The 22839-nt window shown below is 43.8% G+C and overlaps 1 protein-coding gene across 6 annotated transcripts in view; it reads right to left on the minus strand.

Moving 5' to 3' along the window:
- ARHGEF10 (Rho guanine nucleotide exchange factor 10) overlaps nt 1-15801 on the minus strand; it is a 97708-nt gene extending 81907 nt beyond the window's left edge. For 2 of the 6 annotated variants that reach the window (XM_081856789.1, XM_081856786.1), the window contains exons 1-2: nt 15685-15801; nt 4359-4453 (exon numbers count right to left, since the gene is read on the minus strand). In XM_081856789.1, coding sequence (XP_081712915.1) covers nt 4359-4398 — 40 coding nt within the window. In that variant the 5' untranslated portion in view covers nt 4399-4453; nt 15685-15801. Of the gene's footprint in view, nt 1-4331; nt 4454-8568; nt 8589-15605; nt 15627-15684 lie in introns of those variants that run through there. The other 4 variants (XM_081856788.1, XM_081856790.1, XM_081856791.1 and 1 more) reach the window with 4 other exon arrangements.
- Between the last annotated feature and the right edge of the window lie 7038 nt (nt 15802-22839).

The following is a 22839-nucleotide window of genomic DNA, read 5'->3' on the forward strand; positions in this document are numbered from 1 at the left end:
AGAGAATTTGTTAAGAGGAGTCAGTCAACCAGTTGAGATAATCAGTCAGAAGGTATTAGGAAGGTCTAGGCCGGTAAAGAAGCTAAAGTTAAGGTGCTGACAGGAATATTATCTGAGAAACCATAAACTTGTTAATGTTTGTAAAATAAACTTCTTCCTTTTTTTGTTCACTTTTAGCAACTGTCTGGACTCAGTGTTTTACCAGAGAGTAACGGATTGGTGGCAGCAGGGAAGCGAGCACAGTGGTGGCACAGGGATCAAGAGACCGTTAAACGTCCGGGGACCCTGTGTGATCGCCACACAGTGGTCCCAAAATGGTGTTCTCAAACTAGTGATCCTGAGTACTTGCCACTGTACTGTTAGTCTTTTTAAAAAAATTAATAAATGAAGAGACAGAATACACCCTAATCTCATAACCAGTCAGCATATTTGGCATCGTGAATCTTCAGCTATTCTCCTTCTCTGGCCACAATGTCATGCAGCAAAGTAGAAATTGGAGCATTAAGAAGGCAGCAAGAGTGAAGTGCTCTGTTGCACAGAAGGAAAGTCGCTCACTCTTTCTCTTGCTGAACACATCCCATTGGCTCTGCAATACTTTGGACTAAATCCTAGCCTAGGGCTTTATAAGGATTTCTCAGAAGCATTACATTCAGAAAGGCAGTCAAGCAGCCTCAGACCATGAAAGCAGTGCAGCCATTATTTTTCCTCACAGCCACAGAAACAAAGTCTACAGAAATCTCATTGTCATCTCTCCCCCTTATCACATTTATCGTTCATGCATAATTTTGTGCGTGACCTCATTTATAAAGATGAAGCTTTGTTGCACCAAAGCAGCTTTTACAAAGCACAAGTAGCAACTGCAAATTTTGTGCCAACTCAATGAGAACTTTTGGAGCAGTGCAACTTTATGCGAAATCTGTCCTTAATTTTACCAGGCCAATTTACATCCTTCATGCCTGCTATTGTTGGAATCTGTCTGTTCCAAAAGACAATGGAGTGCACCTCTGTGGGTAAAGTCAAACTACTACATTAGCAGCAATGAAGTGACCTCCTTTGGGCGCGAGCTTGGACAGTGTTTCACGCTTAATCCAAACAATATTCACTGCCCTGCTTGTATTATCCATTTTCTCTGTCTTTTTCTCTGTCTGGGCCATGCTTATGTTTTTTTTGGTTTCCTTCCCAATGTGGTTAAGCTTGAAGGTGTCACTTGTCAGTAGCTTGTTATCTTTTATAATCACGGCTGCCTGATAAAAGGGGAATTACACGAGTCAATATTGTTATGAATGGATTACATCCAGATTGTAGAAATAACCTGGAGAAGAAGTCAAGGTCTAGTACAAGCCTTGTCCTTGTTTTAAGGGCATATAGATTCTAGTGAAGAAACTTTTGTCAGACTTATGACACAGAGTAGGGATCAAAATTCCCTTCCACCCAAAACCACAAGGCAGACTTTTTAAAATGTGCACACTCAAACACAAACGTGAAAGGGCATTTTAATGTAACATGCAGTTTGGAGACATGTACCGTATTTTTCGCACCATAGGACGCACTTTTTCCCCTTCAAAAATGAAGGGGGAATGTGTGTGCGTCCTATGGAGCGAAGACAGCATAGCCCCGCGACCCTCTGCCGGCTGGAGAGGTGACGCGCGGCTATGGCAGGAGCCTCTATAGCCGTGCGCCTTCGCACTGCTCCCCGACCTGCTCTTCGGGGCTGGTGGTGGGCTTCCCCCCGCCAGGCCCAAAGAGCAGGTCGAAAGGAACCTGAAGCCTGGAGAGTGAGAGGGGTCAGTGCGCACTGACCCCTCTCGCTCTCCAGGCTTCCAAGGTAGCCGCCTGAAGGCATCTGAACGCACCTTAAACGGCACCTTGTTTTAGAGGGGGAAAACAAGAGGGGAGAAATTCTCCCCCTCTCTGCGCAGCGCCTCCTGCCGCTTCGCTGAAGGGGCTCTGGGCAGAGAGGGAGAGAATTTTTTTTTTCTTGTTCTCCCCGCTCTAAAACATGGTGCAAAAAATACGGTAGTTTTATGAACAAATTGCAATGCAATTATTTACGAAGGAAAAAAAAGTTTTCCATTCTCCTTCTCTGTTATAAAGGACTAATTTTAAATACAGTATTGATTATTTACTTTCAACAGATTTATTTTTCCTGGTTGTTGCTTTTCTAAAAGGAAAGCCACAAGATCTGTCTCACTTTTTCTTCTGAAAGGCATCGCTCTATTTCAGACACCAAACAAGCTATTAACAGCTTCCCAAACAAGAGACTATTGATAATTACAATTCAGATGCTGTTCTCATTTATCTCAAACCTTGGCTCCATTTTTATCATCCTTTGTAACCATCCTGTCTCTATGCTCAAACAGGCATTTCTCACAAAACAAATGCAGCACAGACAACGCATTTTACTGTGTCTGCTCACTTCAGGCAATATTCTTACAACTTTCAAAACACAGCTAGTCACGCAAACCTCTGCTCCTAGATGACACAAACAAAAATTTGCAAGTGCAGTCACCTTCTGATATACAGATTCTATTATTATTATTATATTTATTTCACTTGTTAATCACTTAATCCAAAAGGCAAAAGTCTAAGCAACTTACAAATATTAAGAGCCAAGGCAGAATATAAAAGCAGACCATTCATTACAATAAGAACAAGGCACATTTTACAGATACATGGTATATTAATGTGCTGTGAAAAAAACAAAACATTAAAGAGGTCTTTGTGTATCTTTCTTAAAATTATGTTTAATTAAACCGTAACTAACACATTTATACAGAACATCTCTCCCTCCATCTCTCCAACCCAATACCACCCCTTTGAAAAAAACGCCAGTGTAACTTTTCAGGTTTCCTGTGCTGTTTGCCCTAAAACTACAATCCAGCGCAGAGCTATGCATTATACTTTAAAGAACCATGACTGCAGCTGTACCTTTATTGGATGTTGCAGTAGCAACAGTTGCTGTCACTAGAGAATCAAAGCTGCTTTGTAAAAAAAAGGGGGGGAAGCAGTGACTTATCAGTACAGCCGTGGAAACTGTTCTCTGGCTTGCACATATGGTTCTTCTTGGTGCACACAATATCGTTTCTTTTCAATTGTGCCCTTTGTCTTCTTGCTTCTGAGCACTGGTGTTTTGATTACACTTTGCACAAACAAGAAAGTCAGTGCCTCTCTCTCTTTCACTTTTAGGAAACTGGAAGCTAGGAGTCTCAGAATTTTACTGCATCCCGTTTCCTGCTTCTCTCCAATGGAGTCAGGGAGGTGCATATCTTCACAATTATTCTGGGAGGTAGGTAATCTAGTATGCTTCATTCCTAAGCTCTTGAAGTGGCTAGCAACTTCAAGACAATGGATTGGAATGAAACAAGAATGAAACATCCAATTAACACGGTGTTATAAAGGTAAAGGTAAAGGGACCCCTGACCATTAGGTCCAGTCGTGACCGAATCTGGGGTTGCGGCGCTCATCTCGCTTTATTGGCCGAGGGAGCCGGCGTACAGCTTCCGGGTCATGTGGCCAGCATGACTAAACCGCTTCTGGCGAACCAGAGCAGCGCATGGAAACGCCGTTTACCTTCCTGCCGGAGCGGTACCTATTTATCTACTTGCACTTTGACGTGCTTTCGAACTGCTAGGTGGGCAGGAGCAGGGACCGAGCAACGGGAGCTCACCCCGTCATGGGTATTCGAACTGCCGACCTTCTGATCGGCAACTCCTAGGCTCTGTGGTTTAACCCACAGCACCACTAATTGTGCACTACCTCAATATTTTTAAATGAGTTGACTGTTTACAAATATTCTGATAAATGTTTTTTTAAAAAAAATGTTTCACCTAATTCTGCATCTATCACACATGTATTCCTTTCTCTGGTTCCCTCTCAGCACATATGTTTGAACCGCAATACCTTAAGTAATCAGTATGAATGGGTGTGTTTGCAAAATATCAACTCCCATTTCAGAAAATAGGTTGGCTGCATTCTTGTCATCACAAAACTGCACATTCATATATGTAACCTTTTGGCATTTAGCGCACGCACACACACCCAATCCCCTGTTACATTCGATAACAGGAACTGAATTCCAAGCACAGCATAATTCATAACAAATGGGGAAACCATTTTAGAAGAAGTGCTTCAACTCTAAAGGCTGGCGTCAGTGAAGGAAGTCGCTTGGTGGAATCTCATCATATTCAAAACACATGCTATGAGCAGGCCCTTATGCCTATGCATTCATTGAGGGGATTGTGCAGGAGAAAGTTAATGCAGGTGAAAATGTGAAAAGAACAGGCAGGCACGCAATCAGTTCAAGCAGATGGCTTTTAAAATACAACGCAAACCTTGTGATTTTCTCTCTTTCTTTTTACCTTCAGGTGGTGGCGGTGGAGGGAATCCTTCTGTGTCCATGCTTTTGTGTACTCTGTCTATTGTGGCTCCTTCTGAAAACACGCAATAAATGATCCTGCAGAAAAACATTTTTAAAAGAACAAACAAACAGGTATTAATATTATTGAAATTTCCTGTTTGTCAGATGCAACACAGCAGTTCTCAACCTGTGGGTCCCCGGATGTTGTTGGATTACAACTCCCATCATCCCTGACCACTGGCTAGGAATGATGGGACTTGTAGTCCAAAAACAGCTGGGGACGCACAGGTTGAGAAACACTGAGCTAACACAAAGATCTGTACTCTAAGCGGCTGAAGTTGAGCAAGGGATTCCAGCTCTCCTGCCTCAATACTACCGGATAGGAAGAGTTTCATAGTGCAGGTACAAGTTGGCTGCAGTTGCTGGGAGACCTCCAGTTGTTTATACTGGCATAGATGTTACTGAATGGCGCCACTTGCTAGAGGCCTCTGCACAAATGCAGCATGGTAGTGCCCAATACCACCTCAGCTCATTGGCAACCACTCACCATCAGCACTGAACTCTCCCCTTAACCCTCCATGTGCAAAGAATGGCTAGGGCTTATATGCAATTAAGAGAATGTGATCTGCACATTTTAGCAAATACACCTCTTTCTCTCTCTCTAAAAAAAGAGGGGACTCACAAGTACCACACGTCTACCATAAGTCTATAGTTCGCTTGCTCTATATTTGCATGTTCTTTTAGTAGTAAAAGCCTTTTAGTGGTCAGCTTGCTACCAGACCGTTTTCAATTATAAACAAGACGACTGGGCAAGTCTTCAATTATTTCTCTCCAAGTTCCTTGTAGGGAAAAGACCAGAGCGTACAGGAACCCTTCAGAGTAGTGTCAACGCTTCTTTCATTACTTTGCCAAAAAAGCTCTTTCTGACTGTGTGTGCTAAGAATCACATATGTGAATAGGACGTAAGAAAAAGAACCTCCCTTTCAAAGCAAGTCATACAGCATGATGCCACATTAAAATCACATACTATTTTCATGTAGGAAAAAGTATGCAGAGTGAAGTCTGTTTTGGTGTATTTATGTTCACGTCAGAAAGCCATAATGGCTTTCTACAGCTTCCTGCTTACATGTACAGATGGCATTTCAAATTCATGTGTGTGATCTTCGCACATTAACACAAGCAATGTTAAACCATAGTTAAGGCAAGTAAGCCAACAACAAACCATGGCTTATTTTTGCTAAAACCATAGTTAATAAACCATGGTTAAGTCACTGGCCTGGATTCACATGCAACACTAAATCTTGATTTATTATTAACTAAGGGTTTATTTAAACCATGATTTAATGTTACATGAAAACCAGGGCTATGTGTACACAGATTACCCTACTCAGCAGTGACCATCTTGTGGAGAGAGGTATTATCTGTACATAATTCTTATGCAACAATGCAACTTCGCTGAAGTGTTGATGTCTTTAGAAGACAACTGAAGGCAGCCCTGTATCAGGAGGCTTTTAACTCTTGATGTTCTTATTATATTTATAGATATGCTGTAAGCCACCCAGAGTGGCTGGGGAAACCCAGCCAGATGGGCGGGGTATAAATATTAAAATCATTATTAATTATTATTATTAAGATCTAATGAGCAACTCTGTTTTACTTTTGCATTTGCACCACAGATGGCTCATATTAAATGTTTTCCTTTTGACTATTATTTCTTTCTAATAGGATATGCACAGCTGAAGTTCACAGCGGAGGTTTTTTTTTTTATTAAACATCTTCAAAGTTGAATACATTGAAAATAAAGAACCACTTGTTCCATATTGCAAGGGTGTTCAGATGCCTCTCTGCAAAGGCAGACAATAAGTTCCATCCAACCGCACTAATTTTTGCAACACTCTTACAAATCTGGAGAGAAAAGTGCTCAGTCGCCAGTTTTTTTTTAAAGTCACATAAAATGGCACAGTGGCTCGTGTGGTTTGATACTTCACCGGCAATACACATTACAGTGGTACCTCAGGTTAAGAACTTAATTCTTTCCAGAGGTCCGTTCTTAACCTGAAACTGTTCTTAACCTGAAGTACCACTTTAGCTAATGGGGCCTCCCGCTGCCGCCGTGCTGCCACCCCGTGATTTCTGTTCTCATCCTGCAGCAAAGTTCTTAACCCAAGGTACTATTTCTGGGTTAGCGGAGTCTGTAACCTGAAGCATCTGTAACCTGAAGCGTCTGTAACCTGAGGTACCAGTGTACAAGCATCCTACAGATGCAACAAAATCAGGAAGGAGGTAGCGTGTGTGAATGCTACTCCGTAGGAAACGTATTTACTGGGGACAAAGCCCCACTTACCTGTATAGCACTGTAAATATGCTTAAGATCATGATGTTAAATTCTTCAGATTCTATTCCACTTGCTAATCCTCAAATCTCGGTCACTTGCTAGTCTACATTCCGTCTATCTGGCTGGCTGCTACTGTGGGAATTCATTAGGTCGTCCTTCTCCCCCCCCCCCCTTTCCCCACATATCATGCCATGATCAGGGGTGCCGACTTATAAAAAATATTGGGGGGGCGGGGGCCCATACCGACTTATAAAAAATATTGGGGGGGGGGCCAAGACCTCCAAACCACTGCTGCTGGGGGAACGAAAGGGGCGAGCCCCGGGCTGCCCCGACCTTAAGTGAACCTGTGAGGGCCCGCCCTTTGCGGCAGCCGATTGGCTGCCGCCGTGGGCGGTGAATATTAATGATCTAGGGGGAATCCCCGCTTCTCGCGGGGCTAACGCCAGCCCCGCAAGATTGTTGATGGGTCGAGAGCCCGCAACCCCACCCCCTCTCTAGATCGGGAGTGGCTTTGTTTTTCTTAAATTATTGGGGGCCCGAGCCCCCCCAAACGAATTTTTGAGGGGGCTCGGGCCCCCTCAGGCCCCATGGAGTCAGCGCCTATGGCCATGATCCTTTATTAATGCTGCAATCTTATCCAGTGGTGCCTCTGGTTACGCACACTTCTGGTTACGCACGCTTCCAGTTACGCACGCTTCGGATAACGAGCTCCGCTAATCCGGAAGTAGTTTCTCCTGGTTGCGCACTTTGCCCCAGGATGTGAGTGGAAGTCGCGTGCCAGAGGCGCCATTAGCGAAAGCGCGCCTCAGGATAAGAATGGTTGCAGCTTAAGAACGGACCTCTGGAACGAATTAAGTTCCTAACCAGAGGCACCACTGTACATACTTACCTGGGAATAAGTTCCACTTAACATACAAGGAGATGCGTTAAGGGTTTAATAATATTTATTTCATTTAAGCATTTTTTTTATTAAAAAATCACTTTAATTTAAAATTTAAAATTTAATTTAAAAAGGGATCTAAAGCAATCTAGAGTGGTACCTCGGGTTACATACACTTCAGGTTACATACACTTCAGGTTACAGACTCCGCTAACCCAGAAATAATACCTCAGGTTAAGAACTTTGCTTCAGGATGAGAACAGAAATCGTGCTCCAGCGGTGTAGCAGCAGCAGGAGGCCCCATTAGCTAAAGTGGTGCTTCAGGTTAAGAACAGATTCAGGTAAAGAACGGACCTCCGGAACGAATTAAGTACTTAACCCAAGGTACCACTGTATATAAAACTGCACACATCCTTTTTCCTCCTTGCTTTCCATTGTGTGCCTTGAAAGTTGAAATATCTGTGGCATCTTTTTATCCCACCAGTCACAGCTTTCCACCTGTCAAAGTCCTATGGCACAGCACATGCACCATTTTCAATTGCTTCAAGTTTCTTCAGTTCCATCTCCTTACCCTATTTTACAGAGGCTGCTTCTGCTCTTTAAGGTACCTATAGGCCAACAGGATGGGGTATTGTTTACGGGTTGGTGCTAATGTCAATGTCTAGTTTTGAAGATCCATAACTTTTTGCTGTTATCTTGATTACGTTCTTGCATTTTTATTGTTAGATCATGTAATGAATTATCAGTGGGCTGTTTAATTTTATTATAAAGTGATTAATATGAGATGCTTGCATTACCCTATTTATATTTAAATTCTGTTGCAAACTTACATAAACTTTTTTGATGTTGTGAACTGTTTTGAGCATGGTTTACCATGGAAAAGCACCAAGCTGTTCAAATAAAGATGGCAGCACAATTATTTCAATAGTTACATGCTAGAAACAGAACTGCTGCATTTTAATGATTATGCAATGTCTAGTGCAACTTAAGACAAACCTGTGAATATATATCTATTTTACGCAAACTGCATGACTGCTTCAGATGGATCTGGGCACTTCAAATCCACTTTTAAAAATACAGCAATTGAAGGAGCTCCTGTTATGAAAAATATCCTAAATATCCCATCCATAATATGGCAAGTACATGACATGAACTCACCCATTTCATAGTTCATACTACATTAGACTTTATTCTTATACTTTGTTACCACCTGAACTTCAGCGTAAGCCAATTTTAATGGACATTGCTATATCTCTGCTAAGGTTTTTCTATTTATTACAAATTGCTCATGAAAAATCTTTATCACTCTAGAAAATAGTTCAAAGGCTCTTTTTTCCTACCATAAGTAAGAAACAGAAAGCAGAACATAACCTTGAACGTTACCATAATACCCAGATGTTTGCCTCAAGAAGCAAACGCTTTGTACAATACACCAAATAACTGCAACATTTTTCTCTAAACATAGAACCTCTGTTCTATGGAAGACAGTGTTGCTTGTGCACTCACCCTAGGTTCGAACCACTGTGTTGAAACTACTCACTGCTTCCCAAAGCCTTTATCGATGCTACGAAGGATAAAGCATTATGCTAATATACAGACATTTCTGTGGCTGCGTACTTCAGCTTTGCATTATTCACATTTGTTCATTCTATAAAGGCAAGTATTTCTTACAAATCCCCAAGAATACGTTGAATAAGGCTGTTGTCCTATACAGGGCCAACATGAGAATAAATCCTGCTAAAGTCAATAGGAATTGTTTTCAAGATGACATGCACTGGAAGGCATGCTAGAAGCCCACACATGGTTTAAGTCAGCTTTGTTTTAAATAAGCTCACATTTTTTAATAAAATGGGGAAACCTACAGTGGTTGACATAGTCATTCAATTTAATACTCTCCAGTATTATTTTGTTGTGCTGATTTGACTGTTCCATCAGTGCAAACATTCCTGCTTGCCAGACAGGATGATGGAACGGTCAAATTAGCAACCCCCCCATGTGTTATTCTGGGGGTTCTCCCAACCTCCTAGAGCAGATTTAGGTGAAGTGGGGGGTACATGGTGGGGAGAAGAGAGGGGACTATCTCATTGCACTACCATGAGTTATTTTGGTAGCTGCTGTTAGCAAAGCAGGTTAACAAAATCCAACTCTATGCTTCAATCTGTTTCTTGCTACTCAAACAGTGCTCTTACATTGATCCGGTGTGAACTGATCAAGCATCCTTGTTAATGTGCACAGCATAGACTGTGAAATCCCCAGTTCAGTCGCAACATCCCCACCACATAAACACAAGATTACTGTTTACTTATTTGAAAATTTCTATTCTTCTCACACTGGGTGGATGGTACTGCCGAGTACTATCAAGGGTTATCAATAACCTACACAAAGTACTTTGAACTTCAGTATTTCTACTATCAGTGATATGGCCTTCATCTCCCACCTCCATTTCTTTTTAAACTTTACAAGATATTAAGATCATTGGCTTCCATGGTTATCACCCCTCTGTCTTCACACAGAAACTGTATGCTGTGACATTTATTCCCAACTATTCCAGCCCAACCCTGCAAAGCATTTTCTGGTAACATGACTAATCCCTTTCAAAATCAATATGCCTTTTGTTTAAATTGTAGAAATATTCAGGCAAGAGATAGTGCACTGTAAGGGACCCTTATGTGAAAATATTCAGGAGAGAGTGTGTGTTATAAGGGAAACTGTGAGCCCCAACAAAGGGACTTCAGTGAGTCCAGTGCAATAATTTTTTTAAAAAAAGAATTCTTACAGCACAAGGAAGTTCCTCCCACCTGCTCCCCCCCCCCCATACATACATCTTAAGATTCATGTAGTCCCATAGATCTAGACAGGGGTCAGCAAACCTTTTCAGCAGGGGGCCGGTCCACTGTCCCTCAGACCTTGTGGGGGCCGGACTATATTATTTTTTGGGGGGGGGATGAACGAATTCCTATGCCCCACAAATAACCCAGACATGCATTTTAAATAAAAGGACACATTCTAGTCATGTAAAAACATGCTGATTCCCAGACCATCCGTGGGCTGGATTGAGAAGGCGACTGGGCCAGATCCGGCCCCCGGGCCTTAGTTTGCCTACCCATTATCTAGCACATATCCCAAACCCACAAACTCAGACTTCAGGCCCATATAATTCAGCTCCTCACATATTCTATGGCACAATAGCCATACTGTAGATATCATCATTCACGGTTGCCATGTCTAAGGCTTAGCCACGAACATCCCTGTAACTCTAGCAATGCCTCTCAAAAGATCTCAGCCTGCAAGTCATTTACATTACTCCCCACCAAAACCTCCCCATGTCTGAAAGCACCCACCGTCCACTTACAAATTGCCACTTGTTGAGCTGCAACCCTTTCCACAGTTCTCAAGAGCCATGGAAGTTCTCGAACCCAGGCTCCGTCCTGCAGCTGCCTCAGACTCTGTACCTTCCTTCTACACACTGGAATACGCCTTTCTGTAGCTTCCCAAAGAGCCCAGGGGATTCAGTTACACTTCTATCAAACTCCTCATGGCCCTCTAAGCAACCTTGGCTGCCTTTCCAAAACCACTAGGTCTACAGGCTTCTACTAAATCACACTGAGCAAACATGTTGGATGGTGCACAACTAATTTACTCCATCCGGGTAAATCTAGCCTCCAAAAATATATATCAAGTCTCTACGCTTTACCCACAACATGCCAGTGGCAGTATACTCAGCCAAGCAGTTAAACAGAGGGACAAGTGACCCAGATGGAAGGTTCTCTCTGCTGCTTACAGGGGAATGCTGAATACATCATTTTAACTCAGCTCAGCTTGTATTACAAACCTTGAATTTCACTGAGATAATGAAATCCAAGGTTTGTAATTTTTTATCTCAAAACAAAAGACTGATTTTCCTAAATTATAACAGGCAATTATGTAGGAAAGATTATGGAAGCTGACAGGTACGTCCCGTTCCCCAAAGGAACTATGGAAGCAAATGGGATTAGCATATTGGGACTTCCTGAAGTATTTTATTTATCTAAAGCAGAGCAGAGCCAGCTTGGTGTCCTCTAGATCAGTGTTTCCCAACCTTGGGCCTTCAGCTGTTTTTGAACTACAATTCCCATCATCCCTGACCACTGGTCTTGCTAGCTAGGGATGATGGGAGTTAGGCCAAAAACATCTGGAGGCCCAAGGTTGGGAAACACTGCTCTAGATGGAGGTTTGGTGCTCTCCCAACTCCCATATGTCCCATCTGGCCAGCACAAAAAAAATGGTTAGGGATGGCTGGAGTTGTTGTCCAAAAGATCTGGAAGACACCAGGTTGGGGGGTGGCAATCCCTAAACCACAGGTAAGATTAACTACAGTCTCTTCACATTTACACATTACAAATCACAACAAACTGAAAATGGAGGCCGAAGCTCCTGATCTCTTCCTTGCACTTGTACCATAGCACAGGTGTGTGTGTGTGCATGTGTGTAGCTAGGATGCCAAAGACTCATTCACATAATGCTTAATTATGGTTCAGCATGAAGTCTTAATGCAGCCAATGTATTTGTAGCAGTGTTTTACAGTTGCATTATTATTACAATATATGGCAAGGTACCTATTAATAGTATCTGTTGACGGTACAGCACCTTCTTTTTAAGGCAATGTAGGTCATATTAGTTTGAAAGAAACAACTAGATCAGCTATACAGTGGTACCTCGGGTTACATATGCTTCAGGTTACATACACTTCAGGTTACAGACTCCGCTAACCCAGAAATAGTACTTCGGGTTAAGAACTTTGCTTCAGGATGAGAACAGAAATTGTGCTTTGGCAGCACGGCGGCAGCAGGAGGCCCCATTAGCTAAAGTGGTGCTTCAGGTTAAGAACAGTTTTAGGTTAAGAACGGACCTCTGGAACGAATTAAGTACTTAACCCGAGGTACCACTGTATTCTGGAGAAAAGCCTGAGTGGTTTTTTGTAGTTCCTCTCAAATTGACCTTGCATGCATTCATTTCCTAAAATTATTTGCATCAAGATTTCAAATGGAATGGCTAAGTAATCAAAACACACTTCTCTATAGTTAGGGTTGGCAGACTTCCCCACCCCCGCCCTGAATATATATCTTTATGTCTCAGGGTCATCAGTTACTGCTTAGTGTGCCAAGTGATGGGTAAATATTGGGGGGGGGGGAATGTCGCCGAACAGATTATTCATCAGTTGTCACTTTGTCACCTTTTCAAGCATCTTTTTTCTGATCGCAGTCAAAGGTGATGCAACTGGCTCCCGTCAGCTATGGCTATAGTACGGCACACACTTCATAGTAAATTCATTAAAATCAGAGACATTACTTCTGCAAGTTGGTTCTTATCCTATACCAGCAGTTAAAGAGAAGTAGTGAGCAATGCAACATCAAGGTCACATATCGTAACTCTGTTTGCTCCCGTGAAAGGAAAAATCACAACTTCCGCAACTCTGGCATTACTGCTCATGTGAATAAATTGCCCACATGAGTATTTTAAGTGCAAGTCAGCTGCCAACATATCAAACTCAACTGAATAAGCACACCTAGGATCGAGCTGCTAGCTTCACGAAAGGTTAAAGAATGTACACTGGGCAAATAGAGTCCTGGTGCTCTTAGCCTCAATTCAGTAAAGAACACGTCATTTATGGCTGTTAGAAGGAGGTCTTAGTGGGGGGAACATAGCAAGGCTAATGAATATATTTACTTTGACTGTAGTGTAAAGGTAAAGGGACCCCTGACCATTAGGTCCAGTCGTGGCCAACTCTGGGATTGTGGCGCTCATCTCACTTTATTGGCCGAGTGAGCCGTTTACCTTCCTGCCAGAGCCTAGGACTTGCCGATCAGAAGGTCGGCGGTTCGAATCCCCGCAATAGGGTAGCTCCTGTTGCTCGGTCCCTGCTCCTGCCAACCTAGCAGTTTGAAAGCACGTCAAAGTGCAAGTAGATAAATAGGTACCGCTCCGGCAGGAAGATAAACGGCGTTTCCGTGCGCTGCTCTGGTTCGCCAGAAGTGGCTTATTCATGCTGGCCACATGACCCGGAAACTGTACGCCGGAAGCTGTACTCCCTCAGCCAATAAAGCGAGATGAGCGCTGCATCCCCAGAGTCGGCCACAACTGGACCTAATGGTCAGGGGTCCCTTTACCTTTACCTTACAGTTGAGGGAGACATAGTAAGTTAATGAAACAGGCCCAATGAATGAATGAATGAATGAGGTGACCCATTTTCTCTGTGCAATCAAAGTCAGGATTTTCTCGTGCAGACTCGGCAGTTTATACTAGACACAGGTGAGTGACCAGCGGAAATAAATAAATTAATTTTATAGCATTTGTAGGATGCCTTTTAAGAGGAAGTACTCTCTAAATCAGCTTCCATAATAAAAAAAATAAAAAAAATTCAACATGTACCAAGTTATCCAACCATTAAGGTGATGCCTGTAGTTCATGTTTCAGGATGCTATAGCCAGCAGCTTTTTTTGCAGACTACAAAGCAATCTTTAATCATCTCTGCAGACACAAACTGGTTAAAGCTGCACAACTGACAGAAACACAGAGTGTCTTAATTTAGTTCTTGCACCTTACATTGGTACTGCTATGCTGCAGAGGCATTCCAGTTAGGTGTGCATCAATCCTATCTTAGGCAGGTTTACTCAATGCTGATACACTTTGTTAAATGGGACTTACTTATATATAAACATTCTACAAGCTATATGCATGTCTTGATTTTAGTAAGACTTGGGCCACAATCTGGCATAGTTGAATACACTTAAACTGACTTATTTCAATGGACTTCAGTACACCTAACTCTCGACTGGATTGCAGCCAGAGAGAAGTGTGCATGAAACTAAAATCCACAGATTTAATTCAACAAAATTAATTGTTTTCTCCCTGACTTATAAGTTATTTTGTTTGTGTCAGTTTACATAAACATCTTACAGCATCGTAAGTCATCTATCATGTATCAAACCTCAGAAAACTCTTTAAAAATTTCTAATGCATGCCTTGTAAAACTTCCCTGTCTGAGTAATATAGGCAATGCAGATACTTATAAATATGAAATAGTTACATATCTTTTTCATATACTTTAACGTATTAGGCATAGATTAATATTCAATTATGCGTACTCAGTAGAAAAATACAAAATCCTATGGGTGGCATTAAAGTTTCGATCAGAGTAGACCCACTGAAATTAATGGGCCTAACTTAGTCATGTTTATTAATTTCAATGGGTCTATTCTGAGTAAAACTTAACTGAATACCATCCTAATTTACTAAATGCTCCTTATGCACAGTCTATTCCAGTCCCAATTATTCCAAGCTCTTTCTCAGTATATTGCATGATTCCCTTCCATTTATTTAAGGCTTCATAACATCAAACCAACATTTATACTTAAAAATAAATAAATAAAATCCCAACAGTTAGCTAACAGCGTCTCTCTCCTCCAAGTCCATTTCTTCGCAGACCTGCTGAGCCAACAAAAAAAGCCACGAAGCGCTTTGCATCTGTGCAGTGCGCAAAGAGGGATTTTTGGGCCATGACACCACCGGTTTCTGAATCCAGAAGAAAGCTCCACACCCACTCGCAGATTATGAATCACTAACTCTCCGTGGGGGGATCCCAAAGAGGGGTGGGGTGAGAGAGAGAGAGAGAGAGAGAGAGAGGGAGGGAGGGAAAGGGAGCAGGGTGGAGAGGCTTCTCCTCCAATACAAAACAAGCCTTCCAACTTTTCTCGCTGGCAAGGAAACAGCAGCAAGATGCAGGGTTCTGTTTTTGGAGGGATGGGGCATGGGGGCACCTGCCTGCCAAGGAGGCAGCAATTGCACCGCAGCAGCGCTTCGGAGTCCGGACCCGTCACTGCGCTTCCACGAGCCCTTTCTCTTCTTCCTCCCCAGGGCGCGCGAAGAAGCCCTCTCCGCCAAGATGCCAAAGGCGCACACAAAGAGCCACTCAGGCAAAGCTCCGAAAGCCCTGCCCCTTCGACTCCTGCTTTGCTTCGACGACAAAAAAACACCCCCCTTTTTATTTTTTTCACCTTTCCAGCGTTTCTTTCTGCGCCTCAGGCCGGGGAGAGAGAGGGAGCCAAGCGCTGCCTGCCGCCTCCTTCTCCTTACCTCACTTAGCGGGTGCCAACTCGGACGCCCCTTCGCAGAGGCGCGCGCGCCCGGAATATGGATACAGCATTTCCCAGCTCATCCATCCACACACAGGATACCCAGCCTTCAAAGCTGGGAGCCCCAGCTTCCCCGTGATTGGAGGGAGCAGGCAGCAGTCGCGGCTCTCCCGTTGGCTCCCACGGCTGCCAGTCTTTCTTTTTTGTCTCCCCCCCCCCCACCCTCTCTGTCGCTGGCGAGGGAAAGCGCCACAAACGCGCAGGGAGAGAGTTGGGAAGAGCCGCCCTCTACTCCCTCCCATCGCATTCCTTACATTGCCCACGTGACGCGCCCATAATTGCTCTCTTTTGTACAGCTGTGCGGGGTCGGGAAGCTGTCAAGAGTCGCCCAGAGACCGAGCTGGGGAGGAGAACAGGCCAGGCGCACGCACGCACTTGCGCGGTCAACTCGGCCGCTGTTCCTGCAAGCAGATGGAGCAAAAAACAAACAAATTAAAAAGCCTTCATTTTAGGCGTGCAAACCCTCCCCGCAGCATCCCTGGTCTGTTTTCTTCCTAGCAAGTTTCCTCTCCAACGGGTGGGGCGGAAAGTTAGGGGAGCCTCTGTTAGCAGATGGAGTTGCACTTTTTAAAAAACAAGATGGTAAATTTAAGCGGAGAAGCTTTGGCTCAGTTGGTTAGAGACAGTGCCGGCTTTATGTATAAGCTAAACAAGCTATAGCTCAGGCATAGGCAAACTCTGGCCCTCCATATGTTTTGAGACTACAGTTCCCATCATCCCTGACCACTGGTCCTGTTAGCTAGGGATGATGGGAATTGTAGTTCCAAAACATCTGGAGGGCTGGAGTTTGCCTATGCCTGAGCTATAGCTTAGGGCCCCACTCTCTTCGCCCCCCCCAAAAAAAATATACTATTTCTTAATTGTATTTCACTATTAATATGCTTCTTAATTGTATTTCAGTTCAACAATTACTTTGATAAAATACATACAGTGGTACCTCGGTTTAAGAACAGTCCTGTTTACAAACTATTTGGTTTATGAACTCCGCAAAACCGGAGGTAGTGTCCCAGTTTGCAAACTTTATCTCGGTCTAAGAATGGAATCCAAACGGTTGAAGGTCACTAGTGGTGGGAAGCCTTATTAGGGAAAGTGTGCCTCAGTTTAAGAACGGTTTCAGTTTAAGAACGGACTTCCGGAATGGATTAAGTTTGTAAACCGAGGTACCACTGTATTTTGTTATGTGCAAATGGCTTTAGATACCTATTAGGTCCATAAATTACCATGTAGCATATATTCAACACAAAAACAGTGACAATTTGTTGCTGACAAAGGACAGCTGGACATATAAAGGGCCCCATTACCTTCAGTAGCTTAGAGCCTCATCAAACCTAAATCCGGCCCTGATTGATGCTGATCACGCCGAGGTTGCAGGCTCAACCTCCGTATGGGACAGCTGCATTTTCCTTCATTGCGCAGAATCGTAGCATTGAAAGGGACACCAAGGGTCATCTAGTCCAACCCCCTGCAATGCTGGAACCTCAGCTAAAGCATCCAGGACAGATGGGCATCCAGCCTCTGTGTAAAAACCTCCCAAGGAAGGAGAATCCACAGCCTCCCAAGGGAGACTGTTCCACTGTCAAACAGCTCTTACTGCCAGAAGGTTTTTCTGGATGTTTAGTCGGAATCCCCTTTCTTGTAACTTGAAGCCATTGGTTCGAGCCCTACCCTCTGGAGCAGGAGAAAACAAGCTAGTTCCCTCTTTCATATGCCACTGAGGTTATTGAAGATAGTTATCATATCTCCGCTTTTCTAGGCTAAACATACCCAGCTCCTTCAAGGGCTCCTTGTAAGGATTGCTTTCCAGACCCTTGATCTTCTTGCTTGCCCTCCTCTGCACACGATCCAGCTTGTCAACATCCTTCTTAAATTGTGGCTCCTTGGGGCTGCTCCTTCTGAAAATGCCTCACGTCATCTACACATTCCATCAGTTTGCCTCAGAAGCAACGTGTTTCTGCACTGGCTCTTTAAAGATGGCGCAGAAATAATCATGTTTTACTTGTGGTAAAGCTGCAGAAGCTAAGTAGGTTAAAAATAATTGCCGTGCCAAATCCTAAAAGCCCAAAGGGAAATTGAAGACTGCTTCCTATGCTGTTTTGGGGTGTTGTGTGATATTAAAATAATAATAGATTGACATATCTCTCTCCCACCCTCCATTATGTCTGGCAGGTGCAGCACAGCTTTTCCTATTGTTATACACCTCCATGCTAGAAAAGCTGTGCCTGCTGAATTTTTGCATGCCACAGCTGTTACGGGCACAGAGCCTCTGCCCCCAAATGGGGTAAGAGTGCCAACAGTACTTCTATTATATGGGCACAGCTGCTGAGGCCTCTCTTGTCCCACCCAGAGGCTGTGCCTCCACCCTGCGACAGGACTCCCTCTGATCCTGGGCCCAAGCTTTTGAAAGCTTTAGTTGAAAAGGTAAATCGCCAACACTTTGAATTGTGCCCCAAGCAAACTGGTAACCAGTGCGGCTGTTGCAGAATCGCTGCAACATCACCCAAAGGCAAGTACTCATCCATTTTGGTCCAGATTGCAGCTCCTATAAACTCCTCAAGACTCTTCAAATATAATCCCACCGGTAGAATGCTTTGCCATAATCCTACCTGGGTCCATTGATCAGATCCAGCCTTCTCAGGAACAGCTACAGCATCAGGCTTAACTGGCCAAAGGCACTCCTGTTTATCACCTGTTTATCCAGGTATAAAGTCAAATCCAGTGGCACCCCGATTCTTCAAGGAAAAGACATCCCCCATTCAAAACAGTTTGAATCAGTGGTAAATCTCCTTCTGGACCAGGAGCTCATCTATGAATTAAGATGTACTTTTTTAGCCATCATGTAGCCCAATATTACTTTCAGGCACCAATTCACAGTGCTAACAAGACATCTCCATAGCACTAGAAGTCATCAATAAATCCCCTCAAATCCTTTGGTGATCAGCATCTTTCCTCCACACTATTTGAGTACAATGGAGGTTGCACAAGACTAGAAGCAAGGGAACTGCTAATAGGTTACACACAGTTCATGAAGCTTTGATGTGGAATTCATTTTGTTAATTCCATGCTCTGAAGTCCACATGAGATCCTTAGCAAAATCTTAGGAATGATGGAGGGAAACGCAAAGCTTTGAATCCAGAGGCAAACTCATGAAGTAGTGACTTTTCCTTAGTCATTTTATAGAACAAGGTCTTGCTCCGTGTTCTCTGTCCTTGTTTGCTGGTAAGTGGGGAACCTAGCAGTTCAAAAGCATGCCAAAGTGCAAGTAGATAAATAGGTACCACTCCGGTGGGAAGGTAAACGGTGTTTCCGTGCACTGCTCTGGTTTGCCAGAAGCGGCTTAGTCATGCTGGCCACATGACCCGGAAGCTGTACGCCGGCTCCCTCGGCCAATAAAGCGAGATGAGCGCCGCAACCCCAGAGTCGGCCACAACTGGACTTAACGGTCAGTGGGGAAGATTAACTGAAGCTGACAACACTTCAGACCTACCACTGGTTCAAATAGTAAGTCGTTCCCCCACTTAAGGCATTTCAGTGAAGCCATAGTCCCATTCATTTTTTATTGACAGGGCAATCAGAACTTATGGGAAGCATTTGGTGCCCCATAGGGAACCAATTCAGGTTTAGGAGTAAGCATGGCTTAGAAGCACCAATTAGGGCACTTTCAGAATTGTGCTCCCATCATGTCCCTTTTTTAGGCTCCCATATTCCTAAAAATATGTTCTAACCGCCCCATAAAACTCTCATAGGACAGGTAACTCTTATACCCTCCAACATTTCTCTGACTAAAAGAGGGACATCCTATTCCATAAATCATCATCATCATTTGACTGTGTTGCTCCAGCCACTCTGGGTAGAGTCCAACATATATAAATAGGTAATAAAACATGAAACATTAAAAAATTTCCCTATACAGGGCTGCCTTCAGATGTCTTCTAAAGGTTGCATAGTTACTTATCTCCTTGGCTCGGGGGTTGCATAACTCCATACCACTCAACATTTCTCTGATAAAAATAGGGACGTCCTAAGAAAAAGTGGGACATTCTACGATGAAATCAGGAACAGGGATGTCTTCTGTAAATCCAGGACTGTCCCTGGAAAATAGGGACACTTGGAGGGTCTGAATTCTTTAAAGTTGTTTTGTCACCCTACAAATTTTCCCAAGACACATGCAAAACTGTAGCTAAAATGAGTGTGTGTGTGTGTGTGTGTGTGTGTGTGCGCACGCGCGCGCCAGAGGAATAACTTTCATTCAACCGGAGAGAGTCAGATAGCAGGTGACCTTCAGATACACTCTATTTATATAAAATTCTATAAATTATACATGGCTTCTCAATCAATATTAGGCTCCGTTCCAGGGATCCCCCTTCCCCAGTAGGAACAGAACAATTTCAGAGCCTGCAGTATTGATTCATTCCTTAATATTTCTTTCTCAGCACCAGCTTTTTATCCATTAAGATGGGATTTCTCCTCCCCTCCACCTCCAGAATGGGCCATTCTAAAATCACTGTTAGCAGAATCAGTTCACCATTTTCCCACCCCTCTGGCAATGAGATACATGTGTGTGCATTCCAAAATGTAGGGACTTTTTCTGTTTGCACAATAGGAAGAGTTTGGGGAGATGCAACGTAACTGGACATAAAGGTAAAGGTAAAGGGACCCCTGACCATTAGTTCCATCCGTGGCCGACTCTGGGGTTGCGGCGCTCATCTGGCTTTATTGGCCAAGGGAGCCGGCGTGCAGCTTCTGGGTCAGGTGGCCAGCATGACTAAGCCGCTTCTGACGAACCAGAGCAGTGCACAGAAACACCGTTTACCTTCCCACCGGAGTGGTACCTATTTATCTTCTTGCACTTTGCCGTGCTTTCGAACTGCTAGGTTGGCAGGAGCTGGGACTGAGCAACGGGAGCTCACCCCGTCACAGGGATTCGGACCGCCGACCTTCTGATCGGCAAGTCCTAGGGTCTGTGGTTTAACCCACAGCGCCACCCGCATCCCATAATTGGACATAGCCAAGTACAAATCTAAACCAACAGGTTGACAACGGAAAGGAAGATCCCCACCATCAGGCCACTTTTCAGTAAATTACATATAATATGCCCTATTATACCTGATAATCTCCTTTAAGCTTTATATTAACTCTCACTTTATATTAGCCCCCATCCCCACATATTATACATATTTAAAAGCATACTTCATTTGAAATATTGGTTGGTTTCTCAAATCTGGGTCTCCGGCTGTTGTTGGACTAAAACTCCCATCATCCCTGACCACCAGTCCTGCTAGCCTGGCTTTAGTTGCGATGCTCTAGTGACCTCCTTGCTTGACTGCTACAAGGCGCTCTGCACAGACCTGCCCTTGAAGACACTCCAAAAGCTGCCACTAAGTGCAGAATGCAGCTGTGCGTAAGATTGGCAGGTGGGGCAGTCTGATGGGACCACGTGCCACCAGTCCATTGTTGGCAGCCATCTGCCTCGAGAGACAATGGAGTGCACCTCCGGGAGTGAAGTCAAACTGCTGTGACCTTCCTGGGGTGGAAGGCTGGGCAGTGTATATATGGAGGTCCTGGGCTGTCCGGACAACAAGACCCCCCTCTCAGCCTCTCTAATGTGGTCCAAAGCGAAGCAGAGCAATATGTTTGGCACCGGCTTGGCTGCAGGAGTTGCTGGAAGGAGGCATTCAAGACGCCATCCTACTGTCTCTGAATTTGTGTAGGGTTTAATCCTCAACATTTTCTTCTCCCACAAGGTAGCGGAGATTTAGAATCATAGTTTTCCTTATCCTAGACAGGCTCCCTTTCCAGACCAACAAGCCCCATCTGCACCAAGTACCTCTCTTTTTCAGCCTCTTCAAAAAGAGGCTGCTTTGTCAGTTGTATTATCTTTATATTTTGTCATTTGCTGGCCTGGCTTCCTTTGGGAGGAAAGGCAGAAGTACATATGTAAATAAATGAAACAGAATTTCCAGTCTGAGGTCATACGTCACTGAACACCGGTTGTGAGGGGAGGTCTATTTTCTCATCATATCCTGCATCTGGGCTTCCTGGAAGTTATCTAGCCACTGTGGAAAGCAGGATGCTAGACGAACCGGCAAATCTACTGCTTTCAAAGCACAACATTTTAATATCAACTTCATTAAGAAGAAAGCGATCTAACTGGCAAGCCCAGAGGGGAGAACCCCTTTTTCATTAGTGCACTAAAAGGGAGCTTAGCATGACAACATGGATATGCAAAGCATTTCAGCTGCAAACAATATATTGCAAGGCTTGCGAAGCCGCTGTGATTTAAAGGAAAGAAGAATGTTTCCAAAAGCCCCCAAATACACCACTAGTGCAGAGATGGGGGTGGGGGAAGGAGGAATCACACAGCTTAGTATATAAAACACTCTTTATTATACAATTAGAAACAATTTTTTAAAATAGGGATCACACACCAGTTGCATGTGGCAGATAGTAACTGATTGGGGTGGGGAACAGAGACTAAGCCCCCCTCTTTATTACAGTTCGAGGACATAAGACAGAACAGTTGCCTCTACTCAGTCCTACCGCCTCCTCCCAAATTCAAGACTCATGTTAAACTACAAAAGTGCAAATAGGCATGGTGTTGGCTTACATGTCTTGGTCCCGTCTCTGCAGCAGTGACATTATACTGGGAAACAAACCTGCTAACAGAACAGAAATCCAAGGAAGAATTGAACAGACGGGTGGCACTTAGCCTCTCCCGAACTGCCCTATTTCCTCCTGCCAAATGCCTTCTTACAGCAATTTTGTCCTCTGTAACAAATGGCCTTCCCATTTTGCAGCCCCTCCTGCAGGGAGAAAAAACTATTCAGAACTGCCAGGGAACATTTACGGAAAAGAACACGCATGGAGGAAAAGAAAGGATTTGATCCCCTTAAAGCACGAAGCCACGCGGAACCTGGTTCTGCTAAAACGAGAATCAGAATTGAAACCTGTATATGCACAATAGGCAGCTAGCCAGACTGTTTTTTTTCTCCCCACACTCACTTTTCAGTAATTTAAGACCTTTGAGAAAAAAATGCAGAGTTCTGCAAAGAGACGGCTGTTGCAAATTTGCAAAACTGCACCAAGGGAAAATGCTATT

Source organism: Podarcis erhardii, assembly GCF_964252035.2.
Source record: "Podarcis erhardii genome assembly, chromosome: 3".
NCBI classification, from domain to species: Eukaryota; Metazoa; Chordata; class Lepidosauria; order Squamata; family Lacertidae; genus Podarcis; species Podarcis erhardii.